At 36.9% G+C, this 17,938-nt stretch overlaps 3 protein-coding genes across 3 annotated transcripts; 1 reads left to right on the top strand and 2 right to left on the bottom strand.

Moving 5' to 3' along the window:
- Positions 1–413: 413 nt before the first annotated feature.
- LOC145214334 (leucine-rich repeat-containing protein 43-like) lies at positions 414–4,123 on the bottom strand. The gene is made up of 12 exons (XM_080082845.1): positions 3,895–4,123; positions 3,778–3,829; positions 3,461–3,660; positions 3,279–3,389; positions 3,082–3,218; positions 2,720–2,840; positions 2,061–2,255; positions 1,906–2,005; positions 1,687–1,819; positions 1,417–1,621; positions 1,019–1,237; positions 414–788 (listed from the first exon to the last, which is right to left on the bottom strand). Exons 1-12 carry the CDS (start codon positions 3,982–3,984, stop codon positions 537–539), a joined length of 1,815 nt encoding a protein of 604 aa, XP_079938971.1. The 5' UTR covers positions 3,985–4,123; the 3' UTR covers positions 414–536.
- A 657-nt stretch (positions 4,124–4,780) lies between these two features.
- Positions 4,781–17,435, bottom strand: LOC145214337 (nuclear pore complex protein Nup133-like). The gene is made up of 24 exons (XM_080082847.1): positions 16,544–17,435; positions 16,332–16,468; positions 16,116–16,216; positions 15,683–15,985; positions 15,341–15,445; positions 14,937–15,122; positions 14,155–14,358; positions 13,911–14,076; positions 13,187–13,338; positions 9,676–9,813; positions 9,406–9,550; positions 8,952–9,055; positions 8,639–8,771; positions 8,484–8,578; positions 8,273–8,395; positions 7,722–7,856; positions 7,177–7,381; positions 6,704–6,837; positions 6,451–6,610; positions 6,025–6,174; positions 5,648–5,766; positions 5,477–5,581; positions 5,230–5,386; positions 4,781–4,994 (listed from the first exon to the last, which is right to left on the bottom strand). Exons 1-24 carry the CDS (start codon positions 16,666–16,668, stop codon positions 4,849–4,851), a joined length of 3,528 nt encoding a protein of 1,175 aa, XP_079938973.1. The 5' UTR covers positions 16,669–17,435; the 3' UTR covers positions 4,781–4,848.
- Positions 11,488–13,204, top strand: LOC145215452 (uncharacterized). Its single transcript, XM_080084155.1, has 3 exons — positions 11,488–11,574; positions 12,148–12,280; positions 12,650–13,204. The coding sequence occupies exons 1-3, from the start codon at positions 11,488–11,490 to the stop codon at positions 13,153–13,155; spliced, it is 726 nt and encodes a 241-aa protein (XP_079940281.1). The 3' UTR covers positions 13,156–13,204.
- Positions 17,436–17,938: the final 503 nt, after the last annotated feature.

Genomic DNA, 17,938 nt, shown 5'->3' on the forward strand with positions numbered 1-17,938 from the left:
ATTTCCAAAATCATCAGTTGAGTGTCCACTTAAATCTTGAATCCTTCCATTTTAATTGAAGATGACAGTGGATCGAAATTAAAGTCCAGGCGACTAGACTTCATGTAATAAAGAATATTATAGCACAAGTTGGTCATTGTCTTTTTAAAACAAAAACAAGCTTTATAAACTTTATGTACTGCTACAAATATAAGTTTTACTAAATGTTACCATTACAAAACTTGACCCAAACATGAAAGAAAACATCTACAACTACAAACACCATAACTGGAAACACATGAGTGCTGTTTTTTTGCAAGGAAAAATTTGGTGTGATGCAACAAGTCAGAACTGTAGAACAAATATGCACAAAACTTTAACATAATCCCTACTGTTTTTTAATCCCACACATGTCTTAAAATAAAGGAAGTGCATTATTTCGTAAAATATTTATTGCGAGACAAATAACAAGGTTAAAGATCATTTTTGGTAACGGGGTCAAAATGATTTAAAAGTAAGTCTACAAATGCAAACAAAAAATGTGAAAAGCTTAAGGTTTAAAAATCTAGTTGCTTTAAGGCATCGCTTGCTGTATTCCACTTGTGCAGTTCCACCTGCACTTGAACAGTTATCGGGGGAGGGGGTTTGTTTTCTGCATTATCATCTTCAGCAACATGGTCTGTTTTTTTGCTGTCCTTTTTCTTTCCAGCTGAACCTGGCTTGCCGCGTGACTTTCCTCTATCTGGGGATGGTGTGCGACGTTTACCTGATTTTCCACGTGAAGGTTTTGTATCCGGCTTTGGACTCTCCTAAATGCAACAACTTAACATTCTCCACATTTTTAAATACTGTACCAAACAGATAACGGATTTGTACCCAACCCAAGGGTACAAAACACATCAAGTTTTGTACCCTTGGGTTGCAATCAACTTATGATAACTTCTGTTTTTTAAAGAGAAAACCAGATTGAACGTTGTTGAAATGAAAATTACAAATTGGTAGGACAATATGAAAAAATAGTTTAACTATAGGTTCTTACTTCCAATGCCTCAGTATTTGTTTGTTTAAGTTCTTCTGCAGTTGGCATCGGGCCTCCACCACAATGACACATAACATCCACTTTATGATCTCCCTCAAGAAACATTATTAGAGGAACAACTTGTGAACCAAACTCTGTAAATGTTGGTGGGTCACTTCTTAGTTGTGCATCAGATTCTCTAGGTCCATTTTTCTTCTTTCCTTTGTCAGCTTTCCCTCCCTAACAATGACATACTTTTTTGTTGCTGTCAACATTGATATCTTGCTTACTGTCATAACCCAGGTTGTATTTGTTTATCAAGTCTGATCACACATTTCTTTATGCTCTGCATTTATAAATTAGCTTTTTTACAAGTGGATAAATCAGTTAAAAATATATTTGGCCCTATGGTTACACACCTTATCCTTTCCTTTGGCATCTTTTTTTCCTGGTGTTTCCTTTCCATCTTTTGCTGATTTCTTTGCTGGTGTCTCGGGTACATCAGGTGTTTCATCTGTGGGAGTCACAGGCCACGACAAAGTCTTCTTTACTAACACTTTGAAACAAATGCCGTTCAGCAGAAAATCTCTTAAGCTTGTCAAATCATCAACCAGGTGCAATTTCCTTCACAAACAAATCATGTAAAATTGGAATTTAAATTAAAATGTTTGTGGAAATAAAAACAGTACTTGTGTCCTATCAGAATTTCAGACTCTTCCCATTCTTTGGGTAGTGTTTCATGAAACACAACTTCTGTAGGAACTAGGCGAATGCTTTCTTTGCTAACTGGTAAAGATGGATTTCCACCTCTGGTTGTTAAATCTACAGCAGACATAAATAACGAAGTTATCAAAAACACACAACAGCGTAACGAAAGTATTGTTTTAAAACATATTGTGTGCATTTACCTCTTGTTTCACAAGTTTTAGGGACAAAATCTTTTAGCATTTCATACTGAACCACAAACTGACTTGAAATGACGGGAAATTCGGGACGATCATCGTCTTCCTATTTGATTACAAGTAATAGTTTTTTTATGGTTTACATTGGTTTGTGAAGTTACCTTCATTTCTTCTGGCATGGGTATCCCATTCAAGTTGTCAATGGTCACAACAAGCTGAGCTTCATCTAATATTAGCTCTTTCTTTTTGCCTAGTCCCTTGAAGTGATGTTTTTCATCAGCAGAAACTGTAATGTCATCAAAAATGGACAATTCTCTCAATGCATCGACAACATGTCCTCTGTATCCAGGTATCAACTACAAAAGCATTTTCTGCGTAAGTTGTTTAAATCAGAATGAGTTAAAGCTGTACACCTTTATTTTTGGACACCTAATAATAATAATTTAATCCCTAAAACCAAACAATTAATATAGTATATTTTACAGTCAAATAGTCTGCCATATCCACACAAGATTCATACTTCTGTTGCAAATTAAACATTTTTACATTACAACGACATTATTATTGATCACATTATGGTCAATGTTGCATAAATTTTACCAAAACTTAGATAGCCAGTTCCAGAATTGTTTGTAAACACAACTTTACTAATGAATCATATTATTGCTTAAGAAACAATAATTCTCAATCACACTTGAATAGACTGGTATGCATGTAAGTATAAGTCCATGACAGTTTATCAGTTAAACATTACTTTAGTGATTTTAATTTTTGTACAAACTTCATTTGTCAAATAAATACACCAAAAAACGAAACTTACAGCAAGTGGATTTCCTTGTAAAACCAAATTTTTCAGGTTTGGCAAAGATGCCAGTCTGTCAACAAGCTCAACCAGCCCAGTTAGATTGTTGTAGCTTAGATCCAAAGACATAAGAGAAGGCCTGAAGCAAAAAAGTAATGTCCTATTTTTGCAAATATGAAAAGAGATTTGTTTAATATTTCCAAAATACAACTCTTTCTTAATGACTTATAAACACTGCCATGTTTAAACCGTTCTCACACCCAGATAAAACTGTCGTGCTTTTCCAGTCGAATATGATGACATCAACACTTGAGCTTGTATTTGTATGTTGGTACTGTCAAGCATTTACAATACTCATTTACTAAAACAATATGCATTACCAATACTCCACACTGAAAAACTTGTATTCATCAGTACTATACAGTTGATTGTGGGACAAGCCCAAGTGGAGCAATGGAGGTGGATTCTTGCAGAGGGAAGCTATACTTGAAAGACAGTTTGTGCATAGTTCTAAAACCTATAAACAGACAGATTCAAGCCTCTCCAAAAAATAATATGTGAAGAAAAGCAACAATACCTTGAGATGTGCAGGTAAATAGTCAGATGAAACATCTTTCAATAGATTGACACTCAAAGTAAGATTTTCAAGGTTGGACAGTTTCAACATATTTTTGTCAATGTTGTTAACCTAATTCAGTTCAAAAATCTGATTATTTTTTGTAAGTTTGTAGATAACAAACAGCAGTACATTGCATTTACCTGTTGGTCTATAATTCTCAAGTTTTTGAAAAATTCATGGGTAAATTTCATCCCTTTCACTCCATCTAATTTCCAAGGTTGGGAAACAGCAACACTTCTGAGATTTGCAGCCTCAGGACTCCATGACGTGTCAACATCCCAGGTACCAGAATTAAGGTACTCCTGAAGTACTTCCATTTTTTCATATTGCACTCCATAGTCTGTCATACACAGTAAACTGTGATTATAATTTTACTTTGTGTAGGACTGTGTAATGGTGTAACTTTTGTAATGAGCAAAAAACACATTGTCAAAATTAAAACTAAATGTATACTTGCCTTTCATTGTAACCGAATATTGGCCTTCTGCAAATTGGTTTTTAGGATTTCTCTACAGTGAACAACATGTTTTGGTCACCAAAGTTTTCGTGCAGGTTCATTTAAACAAAACCTTACCCATGTACCAAATCCGCATGGAAATTCTTTCAAGCATAATTGTCTAAGAAGTTCTTGAAAAGCTTCGTAACAAGAAATTGAATGTGGCATGTTGCGGAGATCATTGAAGCAAAGGTGTGCTACAACAAGTCGCAATGCACAACTTACAATAATAGGGTATTTCCCCAATCTGGTAACCAAGCAACCACATCCACCACTAAACGCGCTATGACATACCTTTCTCCCAAAAATTAACAACGTTTGCAAATATTCGGCTGAAATGCAAATGGATTAACTGCAAAACATGTTATGGCACTAGATGCCATCTTTAGAATTTGATTTCACAGCACAAATCGAGTCTTTGACAAATTTGAGAGCAAAATTTCTAATGCCAAGTTTACTAGGTAGGCTAGCCTACTTTTAACACATTATACATATGTTTATGAAGATAGCCCTGATACCAACACCTTCCTCAAACCTTTAACGTGGTATACCTGTAGTATTTTAAGTTACGTCGCTTTAACAACTAGTTTCGTTGTATGTAAACGGTTACTTGTAGTATTAACGAGTTTTGTCGCAATAAAACGGGTTACCTGCAGTGATTACAATTTCGTCTCATTTTACCCCATGTAAGTAGGCCTACATTACCTGCAGTAATCGAAGTAGGCCTAGGTTACGCATGTAGCGCACCAAGCGGACCTGTAGCTTTCAAAAACACCGCGTATTCAAGCCCATTTTAAAATATGCCAGTTGGTTTAAAATATCCTGTTTTTATATCGGCAAACATTTAACCCCATTGACGCAAACATTAACCTATGTTGTGAGCTAACACAGAAATACTACCGCTAAGTATCTTTAGTGTTACAGCAATCTATAAATATTATAATAAACCAGAAATACTGCAACATACTCAAAAAGCATTTTTATTTTGGCAGTAATATTTTTAATTGCAATCGGAACAGGGTGAAACAATCTTCAGGCAGCGGATGTAATCTGCATTCGTAAAACTTGTTCAAAACTTGCTCGAAGCAGATATTCAAACGAAGAATCGTGTCGTAAATCACTAAGCTCTTCCCTTCTCAACAAATTTTCAACATCGGGCAAAATATCAACGAGCATATCTGCAATTAAAACCAGAATGTCAATACACTCACTCACATACCGTCCTAAAACGCAGATTGCTTGCATACTTTACTAGAATATCGAAAGAGTTATTGTGCAATTTGTTTATTACAGCTTCCCCACGAAAAAGATTCTTTCCCAGAGGGGAATTTCACATAGTGTGGCTTAAAGCGCATACGCAACAAATCATGCAGTTTCTAATAACATAACCAATTTATTTACTAAGTCACATACTTGTTGAATAGGTGAGCTTCAGCAGTTTAAACAGCACGGTATGGCTGCAAGTTTCAAACGGGTTCGAAGCAGCGTCAATATCCTTCCAACTATCTTTTAATATCGCTCTACACCAGATGAACAATTTCCACCAATCAGCGTCATTTGATTTGCTATCCTATGTGACGTCAGCCATTACAAAAAATTTTAAGTCATATGATCAAATACGTATCTTTTAACTTTATGGAAACCTAAACGACAAACCAACCTCCTCTGTTTCCATCGCATCGTTGTTGGGAAGGTAAGGAATTATTTCAAATGCCTTTTTGAAATCAACTTCGTTCGAAAATATATTGTCTTCACCAACATAGAGCTGAATTACAAACAGAAACCAATCATTGCAATATAATTGCCCTATATACTAAAACAATCTGTATACCTGTATTAGTTTACTTGGGGAAAACACCGACATCGTATCAGGGTCTGTGTTGAGATTTTCTAGCACCACCGATGGAAGCGTTTCTTGGTATTGTAATAACAAATGTTCCTGGTTTACCTCTGGAATAAACCACATTAACATTTTCATTCTGATCCTTTCAGATTGAATATCTTGAGATTAAACCGCTACTTTTGTACCAACGCAAGATAAAATCTTGTTTTAACACCTCAAGCAAAGCAAGATCTAATGTTATGCTACTTGTTTTTGTAATTTGTAATTGCACAAAACAAACCCTGACAAATGCTTCGTTTAATAAAACAAAATACAAATCACACAAGTTAAGCATTGTTCCACACGAAAAACCAACAACCATTTACCTTCGACCTTTTCATTTATTATTGCATCTGATTGGCCTGAGAAAACAGTAGCAAGTTTTCCCAAACTTAAATAGGATTTTTTTGTGGCGCACGACTCGGTTTCCATGGAAGCAAGATGACGTAATGTGTTGTGTGCATCCAAATATTTGCCTGAAAAATTAATATTTCTGTTTGGTGGAAAAATAACTTTATATGATGGGTATTGCTTTTTCATTACACCAAAACACCGTTGTTTAACAAACTCTGAAGGATGCTTGTTGGTGTGTATTGGGTCCACACCCACAGTAATAAGGAACTAGTGGGTTACACTTGAATTTATGACACTTGGTTTCAGATAGCAATGTCATACACGCATCGTATAATTCCAAACGAAGATGGGAATATTAAAATAGCAAAAGACATTGACAATGTGTTAAACGTATATACCTCTTCTAACTTGGTGCATCCACGCAAGTTTCGGATGAGCTGTAAGAAATGACGTCAGTTGATCATGGTGACGTTCTGTTGCGTCATCACCACAGCACGCCAACAATTTTCGGTACTCGTGACGGTCAAGATACCATTTAAACAAGAACTCCGAAAATCCCTAAGGTAAGAAATGAAACTCACTCGTTTAGTTTTTCACGAAGAAACTACGTTGCCCAGTCAAATTGGTTAAAATGGTTAGTTGCAACCTTACTTGTGATGCAAACTTGTTCATGTATTCCTGTGCTTTCGAGTGATCTTTCGTATCATCACACACCCGCACTAATGTGGGAAAGTCCTTATATTTTTCAGCCAAAGTGGTCGCTTTTTCCCGCTGACCGTTGAGAACTACAAAAATGTCAAAAGACTTATGTCAACGAAAGCGTTTCGGACAAAAAACTTTTCGCAAAATGTAAAAATGAGATTTACCAAGAATTACTTTCAACAAAAATACACAATATAACAGGAACATGTCAATACTGAAGTAATACAGCACTTGTCTTCCAATAAAGCTGTTCTAAATTGCATTGGGAATATAGACCAATAGGTACGTTAACGAGTCAACATTATAATAACGCCTGTTAGCAACTGTCTGGCAGCAAAACATGCCTTTGACCTTTCGATGAAGCTCTACTATCCAAGGGGATTTAGGTGGCAATCATATTTCATAAACACACACAAACTCACGTAGTGGTTCAATTAACTGAAATCGGTGTCTCTCATAAGCTGCGTTGACCTCAGCCCAGCGCTGTCTGTTTTGCGCAAGTGATTTTAATTGTTCTTCGTATCCATCCAACACAAGATCAGCAAGTGTGGAGAGTGACTGATGAAGAACCGTCCTTTGCTGACTGTCTTCTGCTTCAGGAAGCCCATGATCGACTGTTATTTTGTGCTTTAAGTCAAACAAAAGATTAACAAACCTTCGAAATATACTCAAAAAGAGTGGCAGACGATCAGCGTCAGTGTAATCTTTTATTTATGGAGCAAAAATATTAATTTCGGCTATTTAAGCATCGTCAGTTTCCGTCTTATTTAAATGGAATATTTGTATGTTTGATAAGTGACCACAGATCCGTCGGTCACCACCCTGCGATACAGGCTGATTCTCTTAGTATGTTATGACATTACACTTACAAACCTTCAGCATTATAAAAAAAACTGCTATATATATCTACACAAACGAAAAAAAAAACTCAACCTGGTAATAGTTTCAAAACAAATAACTTACAAACCTGTTGAATAATGAGATTCCGGACGTTCATTCTGCCAGCCCCGACCGTCCAAGGGAGAATCTCGCCTTGTTCTCCAGCCTGTTCGTACACTAGTGTCTTTGATCGCCGGTAGTTGCGGGCACTTGTGAGCATTACCTGTATACATGTATATAGGTATAACAGCACAATGTTGCATCTATATCACAGTTAACAGATTCCTTAAAACATATTCAGTTTGGTCGAGCAGGAAAACATATTTTGCAAGAAATGGCACTTGAACAAATAAAATGCCCTTTTCATTGTTTAAAACCGAAAGTTGCCACTTGGTGTCTTATCATAGTACGCCAGGTCTATTAAAGGCGTTGTACCGAATCAGTCTTGGTTTCTTATGTTTTACAGAATTGACCAGAAAAGAGATCAATTACTTACATACGTACAAGCATAACCCACTCCTGTGACAAACTTCCTCGAACACAAATGTTACATACTTGTTTTACGAGGTATATAAACAACGAAGTAGTTTTTTATCTTTCATTAGCGGCCATGAGTTAGAGAAAATCCATTTTACACACCTCAAACACTGCGTTCACTCCACAAATGATTGTAACTCGCTCCTTAGTGGACAAGCTACTGTTCATGACGCCCTTTAACTCTTCTTCTATCAAATGCTCAAATATTTCCTCAATTCGTGATACCTGAAAGCAAAACAATCAAACATATACATATATATATAGTGCAAACACCAAAAGGCCCAAACCGCGAAAGCTCTTTTGAGTCACTTGCCTCTCTGTAGAAGAAGTCTTTATGGGTTAATCCTCCCACGTTTCCGATTTTGCCCCTTGCCTTTAGGGCTCTTCGAATCGCCGCGTCAACAATACCTGTGTTTACATATTTATGTGTACCACGTGATCAAAAACCGTGTATGTGAACTTGCGTACCTTGGTGGGTTGGATGTTTGCGAGCAAGGCTGATCGACGCACAAAGTTTCTCCGAGTGCTCGCACAGCAGCCACTTGGTGGCGATCTTCTCTTTGCCGTTAGGAAACTGATGAAGCGAATCCCAAACGCCCACCTAACCAACAACACAAAATGCTGCAAAAACCATAGTGCTAATATTTTATCCCATATTACATACACTAAGCTGGCCTATTCTGAAACGGGTACAGATTTAAGTTCTATCCAAAAGAAATGCGTATTTTAAGGCAAAAAATAAGCAAACTGCAGAAAAGAAATAAGAAAATTTAAGACTAACTTCTGAAAGGAATTTAAGGAACATCCCATGAGCGCTTTGTTTATCTTCGAGCTGGTGCTGAAGTATAAGAGAACCCGATGAGCCGCCATATTCCGAAGATACGTCTTCAACACAACACAAACAGCTATTATTCTACATGGCAAAGCGTAACATACTAGAGCAAAACCAAAATATCTTCCAGGTTTTAACATACAACAAACCATGAGAGTACTGAGTACAGGTTTTTTGATTAAATATCCACGATACCCTTGACTGTGTAAAAGGGTAGTGCAAAAATTTACACAATTTTTTGCTTGCTTAGCGACTGCAGTTTCCGTTTTAAATATATTTCTGGCACAAGTAACGTCACATTTGGATATTCGACGAGCTCTAAGCGTAACGGCTGATGACATTCGAAGCAAAAATAGCAGCAAACCTCTCAATGGAATTGATATTTACATACGGTTGTGCTCACCATGCGGCACTGACTCGGCCCAACGAGGATCTGAGGCAGGGTAGTCGTCCAAAAGGTCACAACTAACAACTGCTACAGCGTTATCCAAGGCAGTGTTCTGTCGACCAGAGGGAAACGCCTCTGCCATCAAGCTCTGCGCTTGTTTCTGCAAAAATGGAAACATATTACTATTAATGCATAATTGCATGCTGCTAAACAACTTGGATAAACTTGGCATGAAGTCTTGATTTAAATGGCATGAGTAAAAACGAGCCGGCACCAGCATCCTACCAAGTTATGTCGGCAATAGTGAAGGAAAGCAGCCTGCAAGCGTTGTGCGCAGTTATCACTCGATTCCAATTGTTCCATCTTGGCTTGAGTCAAAACTGGGGTGCCTGGAATGCTTTGGAGCAGCGATGTGTCAGGAGTCTAAAATAACAGCAAATAATTAATCAGTCGTATGATTGATTTTTATCCTCGGTGGGTAGGCAACGCCAATGCATCATGCTCACCAGAAGTCCGATGTCGACCTACCTGTTTTCATACAAATCCGTTGAATTATTTTTATTTGCTTTTTTTAATTTAGAAAGTTGGTGACTTTAATTTAATTTAAATTTTAAACCCATCGGGGTATACCAAGTTTAAGCAATCGTCACGTTTCAGGGAAACACAAGTGGTCGAAAAAGTTACAACATCACATATAGATGAGGGTTGCTGGTAGGTCATATTCTTGTACCAAGGCATTAAGATCAGATCCAAGTTTGGGGCCCGGTTTGCCTCAGAGTATTTGAATAGAATTGTAATGGTGCGAATCGCGCACTTAAAACCCAATTGTATACAGTGGAAGTGACCTTGGCATCAGCATAACAGATAACTTAACTGTCCGGTAAATTCCGTTCCGCTTTACACAAACATAACAATCATTCGTCCCTGTTTTAGCTAAGCAGTACCTATGTGCAGTTGTGGCAAATACGCAAGGGATTTGTTATTACATGTTAAACATACATGTTTAATGTTAAGAGAGAAAAAATTCTCCTGCAGGTCGTTACATTGTATACACCATATAGACCGCAAGCGCCCTCACAAATATGAAAAGCTTCAACAAGCCGCTAGAGTTAGTTTGTCTTCTTACTGCGGTTAACCTTTGTTTTGTTCCGACTGAAAAGGCATGTTAATAGCAAGCATTTAGGCGGCGATTTCGGAAGCAATGACCTTTCAAGGTCGAACAAAGCATGACGCGCAACTCTCTCCCCTGCTTACAAAAAATGCCGCTAATTTGGGAACAGCCCTAAAAAATTTTCGTTCTCAGCCAAAGCGGACACTTGAAACGAAGTGCGCTGACGTAGTGATGACGACAAACGAGAGCAGTCTGTCAACGAGGGAATATTTTCAGTTTGTGTCGAGTAGAAAGCGGTTAGTTTGTTTGAGATGAAAAAGTGGTCTGTGGATAGATTTGGATATTGGGGATAGATTTGGATAACTAAAACTTCTTACGACCAAACCGTTATAAGGAAAAATAAAGTTTTAGTTACACAACGAACAGGTATAAGTTTCTTTAAAAACCCAGTGCCTACACTATATGTACAAGTCTCATAAGCGAAAAAAATATTTAGAAATCATGTCAAGTAGCATGAAAATTTATTGACTCGTGCTCAGCGACTAGAACCCAAGGTCAATTAAAGTTAAGAATTACACAAAAAATGCAAGATCCTTAATATCTTGTACAAGGATTTTGTTGAGTCAAACAACCAAAACTGCATGATCAGCAGTACTTTCGGTAACAATAGTCAAGACTTGACGGACGCCGTTTAAAAATATCTTCCCAAAATACCGCGGAACGCATTACATGACGTTGTCGAGTCGAAGGCGTTTGTTCACACAGGGGAGAGATGGGAAAATAACTCGAAGTGAACAAAACGACCAAGAGTCGACCTTTAGGGAGATGTTCCCCGCTGGATGAAGTGAACAGAGCGAAGAACGGATTTTGGTAACATAAACCTGTATTAGGTTGCTGCGTGCGCCACAAAGCCCATGTCGTCTTAACGTGAGGAGGGAGTTTTATCTTGTATATTGAGCTGGAATTTGCTGGCTGTGAATGTGACGATGGGCAATGAACTTGATCGTGCTGAGCATTTTGACGATGAGAACATTTCGTGGAAGAATAGCGAGCCTCATTGCAAGCAGTTTGAGGTAGGTAACGAGTTTTTTTTGTTTTGCTAATACGATATTATGGAATTTAAATTTGGCTGTTTTTTGTATCATTACAAACATTTAATCAAAAATCTAATTGCGTGAGTACCTGTGTATATCATCAGTACAGGTTGTGACAACAGCAATTGTTGTAACGTCTGCATAATGTATTCTATAAACACACGTTTTCTGGCAGTCGGTTTTTGATTAAATTACTTTTCGAGTCCGTGCATAGTGTCCATATTAAACATTAATGCAGTAACAAATAACCCTACTTTTCCTAAAACGTTGTTTTTTTTACTTGTCAATGGATTTTAGCGCAGCAATGGATTAGGAGTGGTTTATTGGATTTACTCTGCAAAATAGCAATATTTTAGAAACTGCAAAGAATAGCTTTTGGATTTTAGCTGAAGTATTCGCTTGCAATCAATGGTTCTATTCATTGATTTCGTACGCACGAAAAAGCAGTTTTTTTATTTCGCAAAACAAATTAGTCAAGCTATCCAGAACGAAGAGGCGGATTCACGGCACGTTCATTCAATTTATTTTAACTTTAGCGAATATTCTTTTTAGGCACTGGCCATGATTCTTCCACGCACACCGTCCTACTTAGGATTGGTCGCACTCAACCTCAACAAAGCGCGAGTACGGGAAATATCAACTTCGTGTACTAAAGCATACACCAAAGCGAACAACGAAAATAAAGGTATTGTTTTGTCCTTGTTTGCGTTAAAGTTAATATTCATTTATTGGTCGCGCCATTTTGAAAATAGCGTAGAGGACTCGATACGCAAATTTCTAACCTTTCGAACGAAAGTTGTAGACAATTACTTATCTGCGGTTTTTTTTCAAACAGTACTAATTTACAGCCGAGTAACAGGTCAACTACCGAACATTTAACAGACAGTCATTCGAATGGTCAAAAAACAAAATTTTAACAACTGTGCAGCCGAGTATATTCCTTGCTGGCAGTTTTCCTATACAAGCAACCAAAAAAGATACGTATTTAATAAACCCGACCGCTATAAAACAAAGGAAAAAACTATTTAACCCAGCGTCTTGCAATTTTCGTTAGGCGAACAGCAGAAGCAGATACAAGTTCTAACCAAGTATGCTCTCCTATTGGAATGGAAAAACAATAACAAAGCGCCAACTAGCGGACAGCTCGAGCAGCGATTGTGGCAATCTGGCTACGATTCGCCCGCCTACGAGGAAATACTAAAAAAACGTTGGTCGCCGAAATCCTCACAGCGCCACAACACAAAGCAAGGTGAAAATGCTGACAGAAGTTTGCTATTCTCCTACCTCCAAGTCGACCACCAACACGTTGGAAATTTAATGCAAACGTTGAAGCTGCATTCTAAAGCAGGGAATTCAACCAAAACGCAAAGCCAGGACACCAATAGTGCTACTATCAAAAGTGATAAAGCGGTCACCAACAACACAGCATGGCTTATACCACCTGGTAATACAGCTATGAAACGCAAGGCCTTTAGGTCGCAAATGAATACCAAAGAACTTGTATACGTAGAGGTTGCGGACGTGAGCACTCAAACCGTATTTGAGTCGGATGAATTCTGAACTCACGCAGGTTCTTTTGTTTTAAACACACCTGTAACACGGAACTTGAGTTGTTCAAAATTGATTCCTCCATGGAAGGTGGGAGTCGGCTTTGCAAAGAAGTTGAACACGTGACCAGACCGTTGGCAGCGCTGAGGAAGACATACTTTCCACCACAATCCCCTCCACCCAAAAGTCGGTCACCTAAACGATTGATTGACAAGTTAAGATGAAAGACGAGACTTAAAGTATTTGTTCATTTTTTTAATAAACAATGTCAAAATGCCTTAAGTTTCTTTTATCTTATTTTTATTTTTCTGTGATACCATTTAACAACAATCTTGTCACTGTTTATATTGCTTTGGTCTCAACAAGAAAATCACTCTGTGTATCTTTATAGTGATTGCTTTACCTGTGTGTGACATAAAAAACAATGATTTGTGTAGAAAGTTATGAGAGTACCCTGGACAAAATGTTGATAAAGTTAATATAGTTTACAATTCTTTGGTCTTTCTAGAATTTTACTTGACATAAAACATGAAAAAACTACACGTTTCTTTGAGCTTTTAAAATTTCATAATTGTAGCATACAAAACATGATCCAGGCATATGATGTTAACAGCTCCAGAAGTATTGATACAAAGTAGCTAACATATCAATGTACCAGTTAATGATGTCTTGTTAGATATAAATAACATAGTGCTCAATATGGTTTAAGTGTAAAGGGTGTGTTATTCCTTTAGTGTGTGTCACAATTATCCAGTGTGGTCATTTACCTCCAATGTTAAATGGCACATTGTCTTCTGACTTTGAAACATCATCACACATCAAAGCCTTCACAATCAGTCTTTCACTCGACCACATCGCAATGTGCTGTACAGTGTGGTAGTTGGGGTCTTCAACCACTATTTTGAATGATAGCAGGGTGTTGTCTATTTTTTTCTGCACAAAGGCTTGTGTTAATACTCATAGACAACCTGATACAAAAAACTCCACTTTCATTAAAGCTTAAAATCAAACCTGATCAAATGGTGAAGAAAATTCAAAGGCAACAACATCAACGTTGGCAATGTTGTGAAGATCTGATATAATACAGGCAGCATAGTGAAGTTGAGATGATCCATCGGATGTGTCAAGCACAGCAACAAGCAACACACTTTGTCCATTGCGTGAAGCATATGTTATGTCAAGGGGCCACAACTGCAAATCTTTTTTGTTGTTTCCCTAAAAAAGAACAAGGGCTAAAAATGTGGCTCCCATCATTTCACACATACTATATATTCAAGTCTCAGTATAGAAAAGGGTTTCCTTGTCGTAGTTAAAAGGGTAACCACAAGGCATTTGACTGTCAAAGTGATGTATATCTATTACTATTAGTGTCGCATAATCTCAACATTGCACTCAACGATGATACAATTACAAGCTGTAAAAAATCACCCACAGTCAAATATAAACATGTGAAATCAACTACATAGGATTATAATATTCATAAGTGCGGGTATCCACAGATTTCAATAGAGGGTCACAGGAACTTTTTAAAGCTCTGCAGGTCAGTTTCAGTTGAATTCCACAAATATGTATTTAAGCAAAACATAAGCTAAGGGTAAGAATAAAAGATCACTACTTGTTAAAGTATTTTGAATCATCATGATGTTATGTCATAATGAAAACTTAAACATATGGTGCGCAAACAATCAGCCTCTTTTTGTTCTTGTTATGAATAAAACAGCAGTGCTATTTGCAGGAGAAAAATATATACACGTTTTTGTACACATTTTGAAAAACAGTGGAAAAACCTTTACCCAAACTGCTTCTGAAACTTTGTGAGCAAGTTGCACGAAAATGTCTATTTCACTGATAACTTGAACATTGGTGATTTCATTTTGCTGATTGAAAGTGATTTTCCACTGTTGAAGGGTGTTGCTTGTGAGAAGAAACAATTCATAGTCACTTTTACTAGATAAGCGCCTTCCAATAACCTGATTTATCTAAAAAGAAAAAAAGAAAAAGTTCCAAGACATGCAAACAACAATAACAGTAGAACTAATTATGGCAGAATTGTTGCCATAAAAATACATGGGTAGTGTAAACAAAAATAGTTAATGCTTTTCTTTGAAAAACATCACAATAAAAAATATGTTTATAATGTAAAAAAGTATGCATTAAAGAACACAAAGAGGTTAGGTAAGATGTGTACAAAACCTACATCAATGGCTTGTGGGGATGCGGAAAAGAAGAACGACGAAACTCTCCTGCCAATCCCAGACAACATCCCAGTAGCTGAGTGAAGTTGACGACATGATATACCATTCTGCAAATCAATATTTTCCTGTGTACTAAATTATAATAACATTAATCATAGTCCTACAGCGTAACAATAGTCCAACTAATCTAACTGTCAGGTCTTCTTCAGCAATTTTTGTCTAATTTGTGTATTAGCTAAATTCACTGATTCGGTATGGCGCCTTCACTGGGATTGGCATACCGTGATTTAGCTAAATTCACAATGTAAAAAACAAAAAAGACAGTAAGACAACATAAACTTTACCTGAATAGAGCACTCCACAAAATACAATGTTCCAGTTGTTGACGTAACAACAAAACCATGAGGTTGCAGAGAAACAATGTTAAAACATTGTTCAGTTTCTGCTGACATCTCAACTTGTGCATCAACATTTGACGACGTTGACAATAAGATGTTGTTCCAGAAAACAATGTGACCTAATGTAGATACTGCAACCACTGAAATAGAATTCCCGCTTCGATCAGATGGTCCAATCCAGACCAGATCTGATGCATAATCACCAGTTTCTTCAACAGATGGCAACGTTAATTGCTTGCAAACTGAAATCTAGAAAAAATTTGGAACTTTATGACAATTTGAACTAGTTTAGTTTAAATTTAACTCAGCTGTACTAAAACAAAGAGCACATTCTAAGAAGGGAAAAATGGTTCTTGCTAAATAGTCACAACTTTCATACCTTATTTCCAGTGTTTTGATGAGACCAAACAAATAGCTTTTGTTTAGAAATGAGTGAAGACCAACCATTTCCACAGATTCCAACCGATAAAGTAGCAAAATCTTTAAAAAAAATTTGGAGGCTGATAAAAAATGTTTTTTTAGTATTTTTTGCTTGTTTCTTGTTTGTATCAACAATTAATAATGCTGTGCAAATTCGAGGTCTTTTGCCAATTACCTTCTGCTAAAGTAATAGCTTCCGTTACCAAAACAGGTAAATTAGAATCATAAGACTGAATAGAATGAGATGAAGATCCAAACACTGTGGTGACAGTTGGAGAAGCTAGGGATGAAAAATTGCCCACAGCTGGGCTTCTAGAAAACATAGAAAATAGCAGTACAGTTAGCATTTCAGCATATATCTAAAAAATGGCATTTCGGAAAACATACCTGGGAGCAAGGGATCTACGGAGCAAGGACGTTCTTGACCCATCCCTAAGAGGATTTGTTCTTGGTGTTAATGTTGATCTTCTGCTTGTGGAACCAGTTGGCCTTTTTCTGCTTGGCGTAAACATTCCCAACAATTATAATTTTTAGTAGAACAGCTTACAAACATAAAAATGTATTGAATAAACGGTGCAAAGTTCAACTTTTGTATTGTAAAATCACAGGTAATTTAATTGCAATTGGGATTTGAAAATTAATCACCCAATGTCCCCACTTTGTTTGCTAGGGTGCCTGTTTTTGCAATTGTTTTAAGTTAACAAACATTACATATTTGTACACTAGTACGTCTATGTCAGTCCTCTACAATCAGAAAAATCAAACTACCTTAGCATGCTCACAACATGGTTACTCCTAACAATTTTTTAAGTTATGCTAAATTTTCTGTCTTTGTGAATTTTGGGGTATTTACTTTCAATGCAGTTGTGCAAAGTTTTGTCCCATAATTTTCTTTGTTTGGTTGGTTCTTTTTTTTACATTTTAAATGAAAAATAAGTTTTATAATGTATTAAACTGGTCTTGGGGTCTACTTTCGTTGTTGTCAAGATTAATGACTGCACAGTTACAAATAATATAAAAATTGGATTCGATATTCTAGAATCGAAATTTCAAAACAATTATTCTAAAATACCCAATTATTCTACTTTGAACAAACATCTCTGAACTTGAGCTAGTCATAGGTTCATAATCAGCCCCTTGTCGGTACGTAATTAATTAGTCATAGGACACAATACAAAATGACAATAAATTCAACAATGTGTTAACATTGTATTTAAACCTAAGTGTGCACTTCATGCATAATTGTGACTATTGTGTATTATTAAAACGATGCGCTCGCGAGTTGCGAGCATTTAGCGCCACTTCGCAAAACTAAAACTCCCCAAATTACACGACAAGTCGCTGAAGCATGAAGTTTTTTTTTATTGCGGCGGGGTTGTTGTTTTGTTCATGAAAATGCCTTTTATCGCCCACAATGAACGCAAAAACGTGATTTACAAAAGTTGAATTTGTCTCTATAATTGATTCAAGCCTATTGTCTGTATTCTGTCGGCCCTACAATTGTTTGGTTTAAAATACCCCATGCTCTTGTTTCTGTTTGGCCTAAAAACTATAGCCTATAGGCTAACTATAAAATTTAAATTTAAAGGCGTTGTCAACAAAAAAGTGAATTTCACCGGTTTAACTCTGTTTAAATGATTGCTACCAGCTATGCTGCACCGCGTGTTCATTTCTGATACAAATTCGTCTGGTTTGGGACACCATACAGCGCATGGCGAGTTAGGACACGGAGGTAGCCTAATGTGGAAATGCACTTATTTGTCATTACCGACACTTTTCATC

The sequence above is a fragment of the Phallusia mammillata genome, chromosome 2, assembly GCF_965637545.1.
Source record: "Phallusia mammillata chromosome 2, kaPhaMamm4.hap1.1, whole genome shotgun sequence".
In the NCBI taxonomy this organism is placed as follows: Eukaryota; Metazoa; Chordata; class Ascidiacea; order Phlebobranchia; family Ascidiidae; genus Phallusia; species Phallusia mammillata.